The sequence below is a fragment of the Pristiophorus japonicus genome, chromosome 4 (genome assembly GCF_044704955.1).
Source record: "Pristiophorus japonicus isolate sPriJap1 chromosome 4, sPriJap1.hap1, whole genome shotgun sequence".
NCBI classification, from domain to species: domain Eukaryota; kingdom Metazoa; phylum Chordata; class Chondrichthyes; family Pristiophoridae; genus Pristiophorus; species Pristiophorus japonicus.
This window is the reverse complement of record NC_091980.1, coordinates 7,380,117-7,400,713: the sequence shown is the minus strand read 5'-3', so window position 1 is coordinate 7,400,713 and position 20,597 is coordinate 7,380,117. Positions and strand designations below refer to the sequence as shown.

At 47.9% G+C, this 20,597-nt stretch overlaps 1 protein-coding gene across 1 annotated transcript in view; it reads left to right on the top strand.

Annotated features, from left to right (window-relative positions):
- Positions 1-20,597, top strand: part of ndst1b (N-deacetylase/N-sulfotransferase (heparan glucosaminyl) 1b) — a 367,233-nt gene that overhangs the window by 240,204 nt on the left and 106,432 nt on the right. The window contains exons 4-5 of the mRNA XM_070877113.1: positions 1,532-1,619; positions 8,176-8,330. Coding sequence (XP_070733214.1) covers positions 1,532-1,619; positions 8,176-8,330 — 243 coding nt within the window. The remainder of the gene's footprint in view (positions 1-1,531; positions 1,620-8,175; positions 8,331-20,597) is intronic.

The window sequence follows — 20,597 nt, the reverse complement described above, 5'->3', positions numbered from 1 at the left end:
ATCCCCCTCAGAATCTTGTATGTTTCAAGGTGATCACCTCTCATTCTTCTAAACTGCAGAGAGTATCGGCCCATTCTACACAATCTCTCCTCATAGGGTCAAGATCAGAGTGCAGTGCAGTCGGCAATCGGTTTCGTTCCGACTGTTTCTAATGTTTTCATGTATATAATCTATGTTGTAAAATGGAAGATGTTATTCTCGTCCACAAGGTTCATTCCTGAGATGAAGGGGGAGGTTGGGGGTAATATATTAGCATGGATAGAGGATTGGCTCACTAACGAAAAACAGAGAGTCGGGATAAATGGGTTATTTTATGGTTGGCAAACAGTGACTAGTGGGGTGCTGCAGGGATCAGTGCTGGGACCCCAACTATTTACAGTCTATTTAAGTTAATGACTTGGATGAAGGGAGTGAGTGTAATTAGCCAAGTTTGCTGATGATACAAAGATGGGAGGGAAAGCAATGTGTGAGGAGGACACAAAAAATCTGCAAAGGGCTATAGACAGGCTAAGTGAGTGGGCAAAAATTTGGCAGGTGGAGTATAATGTGGGAAAATGTGAGGTTATCCACTTTGGTGGAAAAAATAGAAAAGCAGATTATAATTTAAATGGAGAAAAATTGCAAAGTGTTGTAGTACAGAGGGACCTGGGGATCCTTGTGCATGAAACACACAAAGTTAGTATGCAGGTACAGCAAGTGATCAGGAAGGCAGATGGAATGTTGCTCTTTATTGCAAGGGGAATAGAGTATACAAGCAGAGAAATCCTGCTACAACTGTACAGGGGATTGGTGAGGCCACACCTGGAGTACTGCATACAGTTTTGGTCTCCGTATTTAAGGAGGGATATACTTGCATTGAAGGCTGTTCAGCTGATTCCTGAGATGAAGGGGTTGACTTATGAAGAAAGCTTGAGTAGGTTGGGCCTATACTCATTGGAGTTTAGAAGAATGAGACGTGATCTTATTGAAACATAGGGAGCTTGACAGGGTAGATGCAGAGAGGGTGTTTCCCCTCGTGGGGGAATCTAGAACTAGGGGGCATAGTCTCAGAATAAGGGGCCGCCCATTTAAAACGAGATGAGGAGAAATTTCTTCTCTCAGAGGGTTGTAAATCTGTGGAATTCGCTGCCTCAGAGAGCTGTGGAGGCTGGGTCATTGAACACATTTAAGGCAGAGATAGACAGATTTTTGAGCGATAAGGGAGTCAAGGGTTATGGGGAGCGGGCAGGGAAGTGGAGCTGAGTCCATGATCAGATCGGCCATGATCTTATTGAATGGCGGAGCAGGCTCGAGGGGCCAAATGGCCGACTCCTGCTCCTATTTCTTATCATCTTATGTTCTTATACCCTAAAATTGGGGCTGTGGGGAGATGTGTTGAGGAGTTACTTGTGCCCTCAGTGTTTCAGTGGAAGGGGAGCATGGCCATGTGGAACACTTGCTGTCCGAAACTCGCAGTGTTTAATGACTGATCTCGAATTCCCACTGATTGTTGATGTGACTGACTCGCTCTTATTTACTATGTTCTTTGCAGGCTTTGCTTGAGACCCAGAACCAATTGCGAGTTCATGTTCCAAACTTTACATTCAACCTGGGATTCTCCGGAAAGTTCTACTACACTGGTGGGTCGCTCTTTCTCCTGCTTGCCTTGGCTATTTCGAGCCATTGAATCTGTGGTGTGCTGGACACTATGTAGATATTGGCAGTCCTTTCTTGTACAAAGAAACATTTGCATTTCTATAGCGCCTCTCACAGCCACCGGACGTCCCAAAACGCTTTACAGTATTTTTGGAGTGTAGTCACTGTTGTAATGTGGGAAACACGGCAGCCAGTTTGCGCACAGCAAGCTCCCACACACAAAAATGTGATAATGACCAGATTGATTGAAGGATAAATATGGGTTCCAGTCGGGGAGAACTCCCCTGCTGTTATATCCGCAGCATAACTGAGACCGCCTATTTCCACCTCCGTAACATCGCCCGTCTCTGCCCTTGCCTCAGCTCATCCGCTGTTGAAGCCCTCATCCGTGCCTTTGTAGCCTCTAGACTTGACTATTCCAACGCACTCCTGGTTGGCCTCCCACATTCTATCCTACGTAAACTAGAGGTGATCCAAAACTCGGCAGCCCCGTGTTCTAACTCGAACCAAGTCCCACTTACTCATCATCCCCTGTGCTCGCTGACCTACATTGGCTCCTGGTTAAGCAACACCTCGATTTCTAAATTCTCAGCTTTGTTTACACATCCCTCCATGGCCCTCGCCCCTCCCTATCTCTGTAATCTCCTCCAGCCCCACACCTCCCTCCCACACCCCGAGATGTCTGCGCTCCTCTAATTTTGCCCTCTTGAGCATCCCTGATTGTAATCGCTCCACCATCGATGGCCGCGCCTTCTGTTGACTGGGCCCCAAGCTCTGGAACTCCCTCCCTAAACCTCTCCGCATCTCTACCTCTCTTTCCTCCTTCAAGATGCTCCTTAAAACATACCTCTTTGACCTGCGCTAATTTCTACTTTTGCGGCTCGGTGTCAAATTTTTTGTTTCCTAATATGCCTGTGAAGTACCTTGGGATGTTTCACTACATTAAAGATGCTATCTCAATACACATTGTTGCTGTTCTTCAAAATGGTACCATGCGATCATTTACATCTCATCCAAAAGACGGCATCTCCGACAGTGCAGTACTTCCTCAGTACTGCCCCTCCAACAGTGCAGTGCTCCCTCAGCACTACCCCTCTGACAGTGCAGTGCTCCCTCAGTACTGCCCCTCCAACAGTGCAGTGCTCCCTCAGTACTGCCCCTCCGACAGTACGGTGCTCCCTCAGCACTGCCCCTCCGACAGTGCGGCGCTCCCTCAGCACTGCCCCTCCGACAGTGCGGCGCTCCCTCAGCACTGCACTGGGAGTGTCAGCCTGAATCTTTGTGCTCCAGTGGGACTTGAACCCACGACTCTCTGACTTTGGTAAGTAATTGTCTCAAAATAAAAGGTCGTTGGTCAGCTTTGCTCATCATTTGCTACATCCCTGCTCACCACCACCTTCTCTAGGGGCAATTAAGGTTGGGCAGTCGATGCTGCATTTGCTGGAGACGACCATATCTGGTGCATGAATGAAAAAGACACACCTGACTCAACAGATCCAGACGGGCAAGTGTGGGCAGTGCCCATTGGCCCATTCTGATCAATATTTCATTGAACCTGACCAGTGTTTAAGACCAGAGGAAATGGGAGCAGGAGTTGGCCATACAGCTCCTCGAGCCTGCTCCGCCATTCAATAAAATCATGGCTGATTATACTCTTCGACCTGAAATTAAATAACATGGTGTGTACTCCCTGATTGTAGGATTGGTAAAAGTGGGTGGCTGCTTTGACTGTTATGTATGTAACTATGTAATACTTGTACCGAAGACTTTGGTGGGGAGCGATGTTATGTATGTAACTATGTTATACTTGCCACCAGAGGGCGTGACTGTTGGAGTCCCAATGACCACCTGCACACAGGTGCAGGGCCAGTATAAAAGGTGGGCTGCCATGTTTTTTAAGCACTCTGGAGTTGTAATAAAGATGACTAAGGTCACGCTAAGTTTAGCTCACAGTACTCAGCCTCGTGGAGTTCCTCTATACACAACATTATGTTCGTGAATGATGGATCTCAGCTCGAACTCCTCTGACTTGGACTAAATCACCCAAGTTTCCCATTCCTAGGAACAGGAGGAGGCCATTCAGCCCCTCGATTCCATTCCGTTGGATCAGCGCTGATCTGTATCTTAACTCCATTTATCCGCCTGGGTTCGATAACCCTTAATATCCTTTGTTATGTCTTGAATAAAGAATCTGACCAGATACTGGATCCCTTGGGACTCCAGTGGATGAGCCCTCTGGTGGTTAAACAAGGTATTTACAGGTTTACATATAATACACTCTTGTCCAACAAAAATCTATTAATCTCAGTTTTGACATTGTCAATTGACTCCCGTCCTCGACAACTTTTTGAGGGGGAGAGAGTTCCATATTCCCACGCCCCTTTGTGTGAAGAAGTGCTTCCTGACATCACCCCTGAACGGCCTGGCTCTAATGTTAAGGTGACGTCCCCCTTGTTCTGAACTGCCCCCACCAGAGGAATAGTCTCTCTCTATCTACCCAATCGAATCCTTTCATCGTCTTAAACACCTCAATTAAATCACCCTTGTTCTGTACTCAAGGCAATCAGTCTATCATCGGAATTTAACCCTTTTAGCCAGGATAGCGCTCTCAATTCTTAGCCGACGACTCCTGTGGGATATTCTGCACAGTTTGGGTGGCAATGCGATTCAGCCTGGCTGTGCCTCGCCCCCTTAACCCAAGAAGCATTCTGAAGTTGACCCGCGAAGCATCTTGGGTGTGGTGCTCGAGGTGGTGTTTGTGGAACTGAACCCAGCGGGAAGAGGGAAAAAAAAAATCTTCCCCACACCCCAAGTTGTTCCCCCGCAATGTGCCGCAAGGGACTGTTTAAATGTCCAGTGCCTGTTTTTTAAATATAATTACGTCTAAACATTTATAAGGTCTGGATTTTCGGCGCTGTTGATTTCGGGGCAGTAATGGTGGCTGGTGGGGAAAGTTAGCGCCCGGGAACAGTTTGCGCCTCAGTCAGTAACATTGGGCGGCTGGGCCCTGGGTCAGGGGGCGCAGTGCTAAGGGAGGCGTTGTACACCCCTCGTGGGGGGCGTTAGGATGGGAAACTCACGAGCTAAACAGCCAGGCCGGGAGCGCTCCCAGAGATGCCTCGGGGGGGGGGGGAGATAAATAAATCTGAAAAATCCCACAGAAACATTCCCAAATGTTGCCCACGCCGCGGCGACACAAATCGCAAAACAATATTAAAAGAACAATTACACTCGCCTCTCCGTTGTGGGTAGAGGTTACTTGCCCTAATTTTCCAGCCGTTCGCTGCGGGGCAGGCAGCAGACAAAACTCGCTCCGGTGTCATGGCCAAGGGGGGGCGTTGCACACCGGGCGCATCTCTTCCCCGCTGTGCTGCTCTGCGTCACCGCTAAACCCGACCCCGGGGATCGCCGCGGGGCGCTGGAGGCTGGCCGCCCGCCCAGAACACCTCACCCCCGCCATTGGCGCCGCTCCGGAGCGAGAAACGGAGCGCAGGGGAGCCGGAAATCCAGCCCTTAAAATATACTGCATTCTCACTGAAACTACTTGGGCTCAGAATAGAATCAAATTAATCTCCCTTTGCAGAGGAAAATACTTCAGCAGTCAGACATCTCCCAGACATCGTCGAAAAGCTCAGTCCATGTTTACAGAAAGTAATTCAGTCACCCAAGCTTTAATCTCACCGCAGATTGCTGCAGGAGCCAAATGCTGCTGTAATCAACCTCTAACCTGTGATAATCTTCCTCGGATGGCTTGTGAATGCTCAGTCGTTGAGTAAATTCAAGGTTAAGATCGATAGATGTTTGGACTCCTGAGGGAATTAAGGGATATTAACACAACAGTCAGCCGTGGCTCAGTGGGCATCACTCTCGCTCACTCTCGCCTCTGAGTCAGAAGGCTGTGGGTTCGAGTCCCACTCCAGGGACTTGAGCACAAAGTCTCGGCTGACACTCCAGTGCAGTGCTGAGGGAGTGCCGCACTGTCGGAGGGGCAGTGCTGAGGGAGTGCCGCACTGTCGGAGGGGCAGTGCTGAGGGAGCGCCGTACTGTCGGAGGGGCAGTGCTGAGGGTGTGCCGCACTGTCGGAGGGGCAGTACGGAGGGAGTGCCGCACTGTCAGAGGGGCAGTGGTGAGGGAGTGCTGCACTGTCGGAGGGGCAGTACTGAGGGAGCGCCGCACTGTCGGAGGGGCAGTACTGAGGGAGTGCCGCACTGTCGGAGGGGCAGTACTGAGGGAGTGCCGCACTGTCGGTGGGGCACTACTGAGGGAGCGGCGCACTGTCGGAGGGGCAGTACTGAGGGAGTGCCGCACTGTCGGAGGGACAGTACTGAGGGAGTGCCACACTGTTGGAGGGGCAGTACTGAGGGAGTGCCGCACTGTCGGAGGGACAGTACTGAGGGAGTGCCACACTGTTGGAGGGGCAGTACTGAGGGAGTGCCACACTGTCGGAGCTGCCGTCTTTCGGATGAGCCGTTAAACCTGGGGTTGTTTCCTTTGGAACAGAGGAGGCTGAGGGGAGACCTGATTGAGGTGTATAAAATTATGAGGGGCCTAGATAGACTGGATAGGAAGGACCTATTTCCCTTAGCAGAGGGGTCAACAACCAGGGAGCATAGATTTAAAGTAATTTGTAGGTTTAGAGGGGATTTGAGGGGAAATTTCTTCCGCCAGAGGGTGGTGGGGATCTGGAACTCACTGCCTGAAAGGGTGGTAGAGGCAGAAACCTCATTTAAAAAGTACTTGGATGTGGACCTGAAGTGCCGTAACCTACAGGGCTACGGACCTAGAACTGGAAAGTGGGATTAGGCTCTTTGTCGGCCGGCACGGACACGATGGGCCGAATGGCCTCCGTCCGTGCTGTAAATATCTGTGATTCTGTGTGTGAGCCTAGAGACTGTGAACCTGTAGGTTATTTAATCTTGAAGGGCATCTTAGCCGACCCCTGATCCTATCGTCACCCGAAATCCACACGTACTGACCTCCCAGGAAGCATCAGTCACTGAGTACTGATGGAGGGTCGACCCCTCAATTATTTGTTTTTTAACCTCCCCAGTCGAGGGTAGGTGAGACCAATTTTCTCTGCCCCAGCCTGGCTTCATCAAGGTCTGTATGGCTCAGTTGCCCACTTGGACAGCATATTTCTCTCTGCCCCACTCTCCCATCAACAGGCCTCCTTTCAGCTCGTAAGAACATAAGAAATAGGAGCAGGAGTCGGCCATTTGACCCCTTGAGCCTGTTCCGCCATTTAATAAGATCATGGCTGATCTGATCATGGACTCAGCTCCACTTCCCTGCCCGCTCCCCATAACCCTTCACTCCCTTGTTGCTCAAAAATCTGTCCATCTCCACCTTAAATATATTCAATGACCCAGCCTCCACAGCTCTCTGAGGCAGAGAATTCCACAGATTTACAACCCTCTGAGAGAAGAAATTCCTCCTCATCTCGTTTTTAAATGAGCGGCCCCTTATTCTATGACTATGTCCCCTAGTTTTAGTTTCCCCTATGAGTAGAAATATCCTCTCTGCATCCACCTTGTCGAGCCCCCTCATTATCTTGTATGTGGAGGAGAGGAGATGAGGAGAAACTTCTTCACTCAGAGAGTTGTTAACCTGTGGAATTCCCTGCCGCAGAGAGTTGTTGAGGTCAGTTCATTGGATATATTCAAGAGAGAGTTAGATGTGGCCCTTACAGCTAAAGGGATCAAGGGGTATGGAGAGAAAGCAGGAAAGGGGTACTGAGGTGAATGATCAGCCATGATCTTATTGAATGGCAGTGCAGGCTTGAAGGGCCGAATGGCCTACTCCTGCACCTATTTTCTATGTTTCTATGTTTCAATAAGATCACCTCTCATTCTTCTGAACTCCAATGAGTAGAGGTTCAACCGACTCAACCTATCTTCAAAAGTCAACCTCCTTTTCTCCGGAATCAGCCTAGTGAACCTTCTCTGAACAGCCTCCAATGCAAGTATATCCTTCCTTATATACGGGGACCAAAACTGTATGCAGTACTCCAGGTGTGGCCTCACCAATACCCTGTACAGTTGTAGCAGGACTTCCCTGCTTTTATACTCTATCCCCCTTTGCAATAAAGGCCAACATTCCATTTGCCTTCCTGATCACTTGCTGTACCTGCATACAAACCTTTTGTGTTTCATGAACAAGGATCCCCAGGTCCCTCTTTGCAATTTTTCTCCATTTAAATTATAATTTGCTTTTCTATTATTTCTGCCAAAGTTCCCCATGCCTTCAGCTGCCTGGGCACTACAGAGCTGGAATTCCCTTTCCAAAACTCTCTACCTCGCTCTCCTCCTTCAAGACGCTCCTTAGGACCTACCTCTTTGACACAAGCTTCTGGTCACCTGTTCTAATATTTCCTTATACGGCTCGGTGTCAAAGGTTTATTTGCTAATCGCTCCCGTGAAGCAGGCTCATTACGTTAGAGGCGCTGTATAAATGCAGATGTTTGTTGGTGGTGTTGTACGCACACAGCCTACCCGGCGGGGGGGGGGGACCATTTTTAACCACCAATTGCCTTTCTTTCAGGAACGGATGAGGAGGACAAAGGTGACAACCTTCTGCTGTCGGAGGTGAGCGAGTTCTGGTGGTTTCCCCACATGTGGAGTCACATGCAGCCACATCTCTTCTACAACCAGTCGGTGCTGGCAGAGCAAATGCTTCTCAACAAGCAGTTTGCGTTGGTGAGTTTGAACAGGACGTCTTCGCACGATGCCGTTTGTACTACTTTCGTGGCCCAGAGCACTGATGGGCCGAAATCGACCCTTTTCTTATTCTAAGGCCCGATGTCGCCTCTGAGAGGCGGCAGACAAACAACGCGGCCCGTGTCCCCCGCGACGCGGCTATTGGCTGGGAAAGGGGAGGGCGCACCGCCGCGGCTGCCATTTTGTTATGGCCGCTGGTTCGGCCGGGCCACCAACAGGCAGCCCGACAAACCCCCCCTGCCTCCCACCCCCTCCTGTGTTCCGGGCCGCTGACCCGGCTGAAACCCCTCCCTGGTGGCCCCGTGCGCCCCATGGAGGCCTTGCAGCGTCCCGCCCCCAAGAAGCGAAGGGAAGTTGGGACGCGTCAAAGCCACGCTGCCATGCTCAGCGCGGCGCTCATTGGCACCCTCCGCCCTTGCTCCTAACTCCGCTCCCTCTCCCAACTCCGCTCCCTCTCCCAACTCCGCCCTTGCTCCCAACTCCGCTCCCTCTCCCAACTCCGCTCCCTCTCCCAACTCTGCCCTTGCTCCCAACTCCGCTCCCTCTCCCAACTCCGCCCTTGCTCCCAACTCCGCTCCCTCTCCCAACTCCGCTCCCTCTCCCAACTCCGCCCTTGCTCCCAACTCCGCTCCCTCTCCCAACTCCGCCCTTGCTCCCAACTCTGCTCCCTCTCCCGACTCTGCCTCTGCTCCTGACACCTCCCCGCTCCCAACTCCACTCCCGGCCCTGCATCTGCTCCCACCGCGCTCCCGCCTCCCAACAGGGCCTGAGAGTGCCAGTGAAACTTCCCAAAAAAAACAGAGTCCTGAACATTGCTCGATTCTTCGTCCCATCTCAACGGGCGCTAAATCTTCAGTTAATTCAAATTATCCTCCCCAAACGGAGCTAAGGGCAATTTTATAACATTTGCAGCTCGCAATGTTGATCGATAGAGGAAGGCCATTCGGCCCATTCTGGCTCATCCATAAAGAAAGTTTGCTCCCGACTAATTCTTGTTGATTCCAAAGCTATTTGTCTCTGCTGCTCGATCTGAAAGTCCAGTCCACATTTTGATCACTCATTCATGGAGAAGTGCTTCAATATTGGTGCTAAATTTTCCTTTCACTTGTTTTAACCTGAGTCGCTTGTTCACTTCTCACAATTGAATTCAAAGTAATATTTTGTCTGTCTTTAGATTTGACTACCCCAACGCACTCCTGGCCGGCCTCCCACATTCTACCCTACATAAACTTGAGATGATCCAAAACTCGGCTGCCCGTGTCCTAACTCGCAACGAGTCCCGCTCACCCATCACCCCCTGTGCTCACTACCCCGTGTCCTAACTCGCACCGAGTCCCGCTCACCCATCACCCCCTGTGCTCACTGCCCCGTGTCCAAACTCGCACCGAGTCCTGCTCACCCATCACCCCCTGTGCTCGCTGCCCCGTGTCCTAACTCACACCGAGTCCCACTCACCCATCACCCACTGTGCTCGCTGCCCCGTGTCCTAACACACATCGAGTCCCACTCACCCATCACCCACTGTGCTCGCTGACCTACATTGACTTCTGGTTAAGCATCACCTCGAATTCAAAATTCTCATCCTCGTTTACACATCCCTCCATGGCCTCACCCCTCCCTATCTCTGTAACCTCCTTCAGCCCCACAACCTTCCGAGATATCTGCGCTCCTCTAATTCTGCCCTCTTGAGCATCCTTGATTATAATCGCTCAACCATTGGTGGTCGTGCCTTCTGTTGCCTGGGCCCCAAGCTCTGGAACTCCCTGCCTAAACCTCTCTGCCTCTCTCCCTCTCTTTCCTCCTTTAAGAAACATAGACATAGAAAATAGGTGCAGGAGTAGGCCATTCGGCCCTTCGAGCCTGCACCACCATTCAATATGACCATGGCTGATCATGCAACTTCAGTACCCCTTTCCTGCTTTCTCTCCATACCCCTTGATCTCTTTAGCCGTAAGGGCCATATCTAACTCCCTCTTGAATATATCTGACGAACTGGCCTCAACAACTTCCTGTGGTAGAGAATTCCACAGGTTCACCACTCTCTGGGTGAAGAAGTTTCTCCTGATCTCGGTCCTAAATGTCTTACCCCTTATCCTTAGACCCCTGGGTCTGGACTTCCCCAACATTGGGAACATTCTTCCTGCATCTAACCTGTCCAGTCCCGTCAGAATTTTATATGTTTCTATGAGATCCCCTCTCATTCTTCTAAACTCCAGTGAATATAAGCTCCGTAAATCCTACCTCTTTGACCCAACTTTTGGTCACCTGCTCTAATTATGCGGCTCGGTGGGAAATTTTGTTTTATAATGCGCCTTGGGATGTTTTACTACTTTTTTTATAATGCGCCTTGGGATGTTTTACTACTTTTAAAGGCGCTATATAAATACAAGTTATTATAGTTGTACCATTTTGTACTGCAGCTGTGTCTTGTGACCACTTGTTAGCTGTCTCCTTTGGAGTCTGAGAGCCCCAATTTGCTCCGGTATTTCCTCATACCTCTTTCGCTGGGGATCACTCCTGTGGCTGTACCCCTGAATTGTCTTCAAGGCTCAAATGTTGCCCATGCATCTTGAGTGAGCATTAACACTGACAATGGAAGCACAACTGTTTCTGGAGGTTGCACTCTGCTGGTTTGGCCCTGCAAGTCCTCCTTGTTCCAATTGAGGTGATTTTTCTCTCTGATTTCTACCGCTCGGGGTGCTAAAGTAGCGTTGGTGAAATGGAGAGATCTGCATCGGGTAACGTGAGCAGTCATTGTGAGAAATCCGCTGAGTGGGTTGAAAGGTTCCATTGTGCCTGGAAGCTGGGGCAGCAATACAGCCACATCGTGTGCTCGGTGAAGTATTTGCAAACGTGCAATGTTTTTCTGCCAGTGACTCGTGCCTGTTTCAGCGTGTTAAACATTTTCCAAGAGCAGCCCCTGCCGACACGAGAAAGATGTTTTGAAAGTTCACTGGCTTTCGAAACAGCGGGGAAGCCGCCATTATTGTGAACTTGTAGGGCGCCCTGTGGTACGTCCTCAGGGTTCTGACGTGAGACTGGCTGAAATAACAACAACTTTTATTTATCCAGCACCTTTAACGTAGTAAAATGTCCCGAGGCGCTTCACAGCAGTATTATGAGACAAAACAGATAGATTTGACACCGAGCCACATAAGAAGCAATTAGCGCAGGTGGCTTGGCCAAAGAGGGAGGTTTTAAGGGGCGTCTTAAAGGAGGAAAGAGAGGTAGAGAGGCGGAGAGGTTTAGGGAGGGAGTTCCAGAGCTTGGGGCCCAGGCAACAGAAGGCACGGCCACCGATGGCTGATACGGGGTTGAAAACAGCCAACTCGGCTAATCTGTGAGGTTTCATACTGCCTTTGCCCTGCCCATCACTGCGGCTCTGCTTTCCTACTCTCCCGCTGCAATGTATTTGCTTCCATGGCTTCTTTGCTTAGGAATTCATAGCAACACATTGCTATTCAGAACTACAGGTGCAGCATCCCCAGTCCGGACCCCTCGGGACCGAGGCCGTTCCGGATTTCGGCTTTTTCCAAACTTTGGTTAACGGTCTTTCTGACGTCACGAGTCCGGAAACACCCGAGCCCAGGTTCAGGTGTTTCTGGATTTCGGAACGTCAGAAAGAGGGGTGGGTGGGGTGTGCTCGCCGAGGAGCTGTTCGGGCCGCCAACCCCGTCAACGAGGTCATCGGGTGGGGCCCGGCCGCCGAGGGAGTGTTCGGACAGGCCGCGAGGAGGCCCGAAGTCGAGCAAACGGCGGGACCTCGAGATCGGCGGGTCCGGATTCCGGAACATTTTACGGATTACGGGCAACCCTGCCACCAATCGGTCAGGAGTCGGATTCCGGATTTTGGATGCTGCGCCTGTAGTTGGTTTATGAACAAAGGTTTAACAATCACACTACACATTACCAGTTCATCCACCAGGGCTCACATCTGCATACCTCGTCGTGGATCCGCCGAACCCAACTGGCCGGGGTTTTATTGAGTCTTGCGAGCATCATGTGACTGGCTAAGCCACTCTCAACTCAACAGCTCAACCAACCTGTGAGCATACTCACCGGTGCATACATTACACCTATCACCATCTCACCTTGAATAAGCCCACATAGACATCCTCTGTGTGTCTCTTAGCATTCTCCGAAAGGTCCATCAAGGAACCTGTTTCTGCCTCCTTATGAACAGCAACCCCCAACTGTCCAATACTCCTCTCTAGCCGCCTGCTATGTATTTGTGAATTGAAGAGGATTTACTGTGATTGAAAGGCTGCATTAGAGGGAACAGCTTGCGGTGGCCCGGCCCGGCCCGGCCCGGAAATCGGCGCGTTCCTGGCCTGCAATACCATCAGCAGGCCGGGGCCATCAGAGGGAGCAACGTGCGGTGGCATACCACTGCAGGAGGGCGACGGCTGTGAAGTCAGGTCGCTGATTGTAGTGCGGCGAGGTCGGGGTGAAGGAGCGACGAGAGTCCATAGAGGGATGTGGTCGGAGCCCAGGAGAGGCGCGAGTTCGGGGCCCAGAAGAGGCGAGGGCTCAGGAGCAGCACGGGCCAGCCCATACTGCGATGTGTTTGCGCACTAGATCTGTCCTCCAGTCTCCAGTCGTCCTGGTTAACCCTTGTCACTGGACCAAGACCTCGCTCTGTCAAGCCCGTGTGGTGGCTGGTGTGCAACGGCCACCCCACGTTAAAAAAATCCACGCACAGGCATCTTCCACCCTTCAGGATGTAGTTCGGGATCTGGAATATTAGGTCCTTCATTGAAACACCTGTGAACTCATTCTTTTTTGGCATGGAAGCAAGTCATCCTCGCTTCGCGGGACCACCTATGATGATGGTTTGCTTCATGTGTTCTTGCTTAAGCATTCATAGCAGCACATTGCTATTAAGAACTAGTTGGTTTATCAGCAAAGGTTTAACAATCACACTACACATTACCAGTTCATCCACCAGGCTCACAACCACCTGCCTCATTGTGGATCCCCTGAACCCAACTGGCTGGGGTTTTATTGAGTCTTGTGACCATCACGTGACTGGCTTCAGCCACTCAATGCAACAGTTCTACAACTATTTTTGGTAGAACCTATAAATCAAGTGCCCCCTGATTAAAGGGGGACACTAAAACCAACAAACTTAAACAAATTAGACTCTGAACAGTAAACTTAAATCAAATTGAAATTTGATTGCCGAGGGTGATGATGCACTCCAGTCCCTCCGGCGCCCACCTCTCGCGGAAGGCCGTGAGCGTACGGTGGACACCACGTGCTCCATCTCCAGGGATACCCTGGCTTGGGTGTAACCACGGAACAGAGGCAGGCAGTCGGACTGAACTACCCCCTCGACGGCCCACTGCCTGGACCGGCTGATCAACAGCTGTCGAAATCTTGACTCTCAATATAAGACTCTAACACAATCAGCTCCGGTAGATGTTCCTTTAATAAGTTTTACTTGCAGCAAGGAAGAGTCTCACCCAGTCAAAGGCTAAGCGAAGACTCCCAATATGGTACAGTTTCACAAGGTATTTATACAGTAAAAAAACAAGTTATGGTTCCATCCTGTGTATTGGTTCTGCCTTTGCAGTCAGCGAAAACAGATAAAGTGTTAATGATTACCACATCCTTGTCTTGACATTTTTTTCAAATGTCTCCTTTGTCTGTGTTTTTGTTGGGCCAGTCAGCAATAACTTGATTAGGGCGTGATAATGTGCTATCACCGGCTTTGCATTGTTTTAGGATTGTCCAGTTTCCTGGCCAGTTATTTGGGCCCATGATTTCCATAGTGGTTGATTGTGTACTTGGCTTCTTGCATATTATGGATGAGTTCTGTGCAAGAGATAATGGCTGGTCATTTGATTATCTCTTATGGGGTGAATTGGTGCTGCATCTTTACAACCTTTATCCAGCCCTTCTAAGGTCTGGTATAGCGACAGACTATTGATAATACAGGGGAGCACAATGGATGGTACTTATCTCAGCAGGACAGTCTTAATGTTGTCTGGTGGCTATTAATCAGCTATCAGCAGTTTCAGTCAAGGTTAGTATGTTTATGCAAACAGACTGTCTGCTGCAGAAGCCTCTGGCAGGATCAGGACTTCATTTTGTTTTATGGCAAAAAGGGTACAAAAAACAGTGTAATGAAACTTTAAAAATACATTTCCATATGCCTCCCTTTTTGTCCTTCACAAGGACAACTTAATCCATTCTAATCTTGCTTAGTCTTTCTATTTCCATTTCCACACAAGAACCTTCAGTAGTTGTTGCTACCATAACCCTAGCAATGGTCTCGGTTGGTAACACTGATTTTCCCAACCTGGCACAGCAACACTTAACTAAGACAAACAAAAGATATAGGGCGAAGATTATCAGCAAGAATATGATATTCAGCTAGACTGCCGATCTCTTCTGACTTATCTGGGATATACGTACAGCATTCTTCACCTGTTAATGCGCATGTCCCTCCTTCTTTGGCTAGGAGATAATCTAAGGCCATACGATTTTGGAGAGCCACTGTTCGAATGGCTACCATTTCGTCATTCACCCCTTCGAAGGCTTGTGAAGTTGCGTTGGCTACTGATTCTACTAAATTAGCCAGTTCCCGTAATTGCCAGTCGGTTGATGCTATTCCATAGGGTGGTATCATTACCTTGAATATTCCATTTAACCATGTCAAATCCCGTTTAAGTCTGTGGCTTCCATAGGCATCCCTGAGAGTCTTTGTTGTCCTAATAAAGGGTACCACATATCCTAAGTAACAGGACCCTGTCCAGTTGGCTGGTAACCATGGGTAGGCTTTATGGCCACAAATAAAGTAAGTGCAATTATAGAATGTCAGTCTCTGGTCCTTCCGTGCCATCCATACTCGAGTGGTCTTCCTGTCCCACCTTTTACCTGAGGTTTTATTATGGACCATTGTCCAGTTAATGGTTGCTATCTTTCTCCCGTCAGGGAGATTTGTTGTGGCTTGCCATTTAGTCATTTGGGAACACTTGCTGCGACCCATTTCTGGTCCTTTAGTCTCATTACTCACTAGGCATAGTATACCTTCATGATTTCCTATTCCGGGAGTAATACGTAGGAAGGGAGGCTGACGGTTATTATTATAATTGGGCTGGTACCATCCTTGGAAGGTTGTAAGTTTATACCCTGCTGACCTCCATTCTGTTAGATCCTTCGTTTCTGATACCTTGGTTAGGTTTGTCCTATTTTGCACTATCAACCATTCTACCATTTCTGATTCGTTAAAGGGGACAGATCTCAGGGGAATACCCCCTTCGGAGTGGACATGTACATGGGAACATATCCAACAACTAGACAAGTTTCTTTCTTGAGCATACTTATGACTCAGCGCCATAAATACATTTACCTGCAGTTCCCTTCGTTCGCGTTTCTGTATCCCTGGTATAATCAATAACGCAAAGCAAAACCCTGTTAAGCATAGCGCTATCAGTCCCTATAGTCCGTACAGTTCCTTATTCGTTCTTCCTTTTTTTGTTCCTCTGGTTCCTTCTTCCCTTCCTCCTGGTCGGGTGCCCTTTTGCAATGGGACGCATGGATCCATGTTGGTCTTTCCTTTACCTTGATTGCAGTATTAGTCTCCAGCAAGACCTGGTATGGCCCTTCAAATCTTGGTTGTAGACTGCTTTTTCTTTTAAAGATTTTGATGTAAACAAATCCCACCGGGCTCCAGATTATGACACTTCCCTTCCATTGGCTCGACTTGAGCTTCTTTTACCTGCGAATGAAAGCTGGAAATACATTTGGTTAGTGCAATACAATAATTCAACATATTTTTTTCCATTTTGTGGATGTCCATTTGTTTTGCAGTAAATGGTAATGTAAAAGGTAGTCGTTGGGAACGTCCCATAACGGTGACAGGCCTGTTGTTCTGTTGGTTGCAGATCGCATTACCATCAAAGCTAAGGGCAGCAGTTCTACCCATTTCAGTCCAGTGTCATTGCATAATTTTGCCAGTTTATTTTTAAGCATTCCATTATATCTTTCAACAAGTCCAGCTGATTGTGGATGATAACTGCAATGAAGGTGTTGGTTAATCTGTAAAGCTTTACACATTTCTCTTATAACCGTTCCCGTGAAATGTGACCCATTATCACTAGAAAGCTTAGCAGGGATTCCGAAGCGCGGTACGATTTCTTTTAACAAACATTTAGCAATAGTAGTGGCATCGGCCTTTTTACATGGAAAGGCTTCAATCCATCTAGAGAACACATCTACAATAACTAATACATACTTGAATCCCATACACATAGGTAATTCAATAAAATCCATTTGTAAATGTACAAAAGGCCCCATTGGATTTGGGTGGGAGGCAGATTCTACTTTTTCTGTCTTACCTGGATTCATTGTCTGACAGGTAACACAATTTTCACAGATTTGTTTTGCAATTGCCGAAATACCTGGTGCATACCAAGTTGCTAAAATATAATCTGCCATCCCCCCTTTGCCCGCATGTGTGAATGTATGAACACACCAGGCAATCCATGGAAGTATCCAATTTGGAACAGGAGTAGGCCATCTAGCCCCCCGAGCCTGCTCCGCCATTTAACAAGATCATGGCTGATCTGGCCGTGGACTCAGCTCCACTTACCCGCCCGCTCCCCGTAACCCTTAATTCCCTTATTGGTTAAAAATCTATCTATCTGTGATTTGAATACATTCAATGAGCTAGCCTCAACTGCTTCCTTGGGCAGAGAATTCCATAGATTCACAACCCTCTGGGAGAAGAAATTCCTTCTCAACTCGGTTTTAAATTGGCTCCCCCGTATTTTGAGGCTGTGCCGTCATGGTGAACCCATATTCCTTCTGGATTTTTATAACATTGATCCTTCGTCCAGGTCACCACCTCCTCCGTACTGGCCTGTGTCTGGAAGGTTAGCACGTCATTAATAGTGGGTTGCGGATCTGAGCAATTATTTTTCCTTAGTGGAAACAATGACACCTTCATCCCCCCTTTTGACAGAGCTGCTGACTTAGCTGCATTATCAGCTCTGGCGTTTCCAAGTGCTACCTCATTCAACTGGCCTGTATGTGCTTGGCATTTGATAATGGCAAGTTTCAAGGGGCATTGAATGTCTCGCAGAAGATTTTCTACTTGTTCTGCATTCTTGATAGTGGTTCCTGAAGAAGTCAGGTACCCGCGAATTTTCCAAATTTGTCCATTGTCATGTGTTACTCCAAAGCATACCTGGAATCAGTGTAGATATTAACTGTTTGTCCTTCAGCCAGAATACAGGCTCGAGTTAATGCAAATACATAAGAACATAGAACATAACAATTTGGAACAGGAGTAGGCCATCTAGCCCCTTGAGCCTGCTCCGCCACTCAACAAGATATGGCTGATCTGGCCGTGGACTCAGCTCCACTTACCCGCCCGCTCCCCATAACCCTTAATTCCCTTATTGGTTAAAAATCTATCTATCTGTGATTTGAATACATTCAATGAGCTAGCCTCAACTGCTTCCCTGGGCAGAGAATTCCACAGATTCACAACCCTCTGGGAGAAGAAATTCCTTCTCAACTCGGTTTTAAATTGGCTCCCCCGTATTTTGAGGCTGTGCCCCCTAGTTCTAGTCTCCCCGACCAGTGGAAACAACCTCTCTGCCTCTATCTTGTCTATCCCTTTCATTATTTTAAATGTTTCTATAAGATCACCCCTCATCCTTCTGAACTCCAACGAGTAAAGACCCAGTCTACTCAATCTATCATCATAAGGTAACCCCCTCATCTCCGGAATCAGCCTAGTGAATCGTCTCTGTACCCCCTCCAAAGCCAGTATATCCTTCCTTAAGTAAGGTGACCAAAACTGCACGCAGTACTCCAGGTGCGACCTCACCAATATCCTGTACAGTTGCAGCAGGACCTCCCTGCTTTTGTACTCCATCCCTCTCGCAATGAAGGCCAACATTCCATTCGCCTTCCTGATTACCTGCTGCACCTGCAAACTAGGGATTCGTGCACAAGGACCCCCCGGTCCCTCTGCACCGCAGCATGTGGTAATTTCTCCCCATTCAAATAATATTCCCTTTTGCTGTTTTTTTTTTTCCTCACATTTTCCAACATTGTATTCCATTTGCCAAACCTTTGCCCATTCGCTTAACCTGCCTCTCTGTGTCCTCTACACAACCCGCTTTCCCACTAATCTTTGTGTCATCTGCAAATTTTGTTACACTACACTCTGTCCCCTCTTCTAGGTCATCTATGTATATTGTAAACAGTTGTGGTCCCAGCACTGATCCCTGTGACACACCACTAACCACCGATTTCCAACCCAAAAAGGACCTACTTATCCCGACTCTCTGCTTTCTGTTAGCCAGCCAATTCTCTATCCATGCTAATACATTTCCTCTGACTCCGCGTACCTTTATCTTCTGCAGTAACCTTTTGTGTGGCACCTTATCGAATGCCTTTTGGAAATCTAAATACACCACATCCATCGGTACACCTCTATCCACCATGCTCGTTATATCCTCAAAGAATTCCAGTAAATTAATTAAACATGATTTCCCCTTCATGAATCCATGTTGCGTCTGCTTGATTGCACTATTCCCATCTAGATGTCCCGCTATTTCTTCCTTAATGATAGCTTCAAGCATTTCGGCTTGTTGGGCTGAAAAGGAGTCTGGAAGAGAGGCTGTTTCGATAACAAACTGGGTTACAATTGCATAAGCCGCTCTAGGTTGGCCCCTATCATTTCGTAAGGTTGATCTGTCAACATAGTACACTATATCAGGGTTACACATTGGTACATCTGTTAAATTGATACGTGGTTTAGTCACTAATTCGGTTACCATTTCACATGAATGGAGTTCGCCATCTTCTTCCGTGGGGAGTAGAGTGGCTGGATTTAAGGTAGTACATCTTTTAATGATAAGGTTCAGATTTGATAACAGTTCAACTTCATATTTAGTGGTTCTTGCAGAAGTTAGGTGTTGAGTGGCACATTTAGTAAGTAAAATCTCGACAGACTGTGGGATATATAAAACGGTTTGATGATTTAGAGATTTATTGTCTGAGCCTGTTGTACAGCGTAATAAGCTGTTGCCAACGAAGGAAGATATCCTGGTAGTCCGCGTGCCACTGGGTCTAGTTGGGCACTGAAATACGCTACCGGTCGCTGTCTGTCCCCATGTAACTGAGTCAAAACAGATTGTGCAAAACCCGACTTGTGATGAACAAATAATTTGAATGGCTTAGTGTAATCTGGTAATCCCAAGGCTGGTGCCAAAGTGAGGGACTGCTTAAGATTCTGGAAAGCATTCCGGGATACTTCATTCCAAATCAACTTTTCTGGTAGTGAGGGCAAGTAGAGTCGCAGGATTGGACACCACCGGATAAGTTGGGAATACAGATTCATTCGCAGCTCGTAGGTCTTGGACAAACCTCCATTTGTCACTATTGGGCTTCTGAACCGGAAAAAATCGGTGTGTTATGCGGACTTTTCATTTATGCTTAAAGTGATTCACAGATCACAGAATGCAAAGTACTTGCTTTATAATTGTGTGCCCAACTTCTGTTTTAGAAGCTGAACATCAAAAACTCCAATCTTTTGCTCTGTAACTTCAATTTTATGATACCGTGTCTCATAAATTACATCTTTTTAAGCTTCAGCTTCTGACGCAGTAGTTGTGTAATTTTATTAAAAAGGCTTCCAAACCCAAGATTTTCCAATACAACCAAAATGTTTATCAAGGAGAATCACCTGAAATATCTCAAAATCCCAATTCAAATATTGTACTGCCAATCTTTTATTTAAAACTTTTTTTGACTGAGCTGGAAGCTTTCGTGTCAAGGTTTTACACAAAGGAAATTGGGGGTGTCCTTCCCCAGCCTCGAGAGACCCACACAGGCTTTTTTTTAAAGGCATTACAACTTCCCTTCTCCGTTCTTTAACTCATTCCTAGACTAAATTGTCTTTCAACCCAATGTAATCAATAATTACGTGTTTTCTTTTAACAAGTGAGCATGTCGAAATTTATTTCTTTAAAACCAACAGCATTTTTTATCTTTTGCTCAACAAACCTATCCTTTGTGCATTTCCTAGCTCCGTAACTTATCATCCGAATAAATCCACACCTGCGTTTCTAACTTAAAATGTAATTCAATTCTAGGTTCACACTTTCTTAAAACTTCCCACATACAGGACAACACTACAAAGGGTTAAAAAAATCTTCACTCTGTCCGAAAAAGTGGGTGGAGCTAAAACAGCAGACAGCTCCACCCATTTTCTGAAGCAGG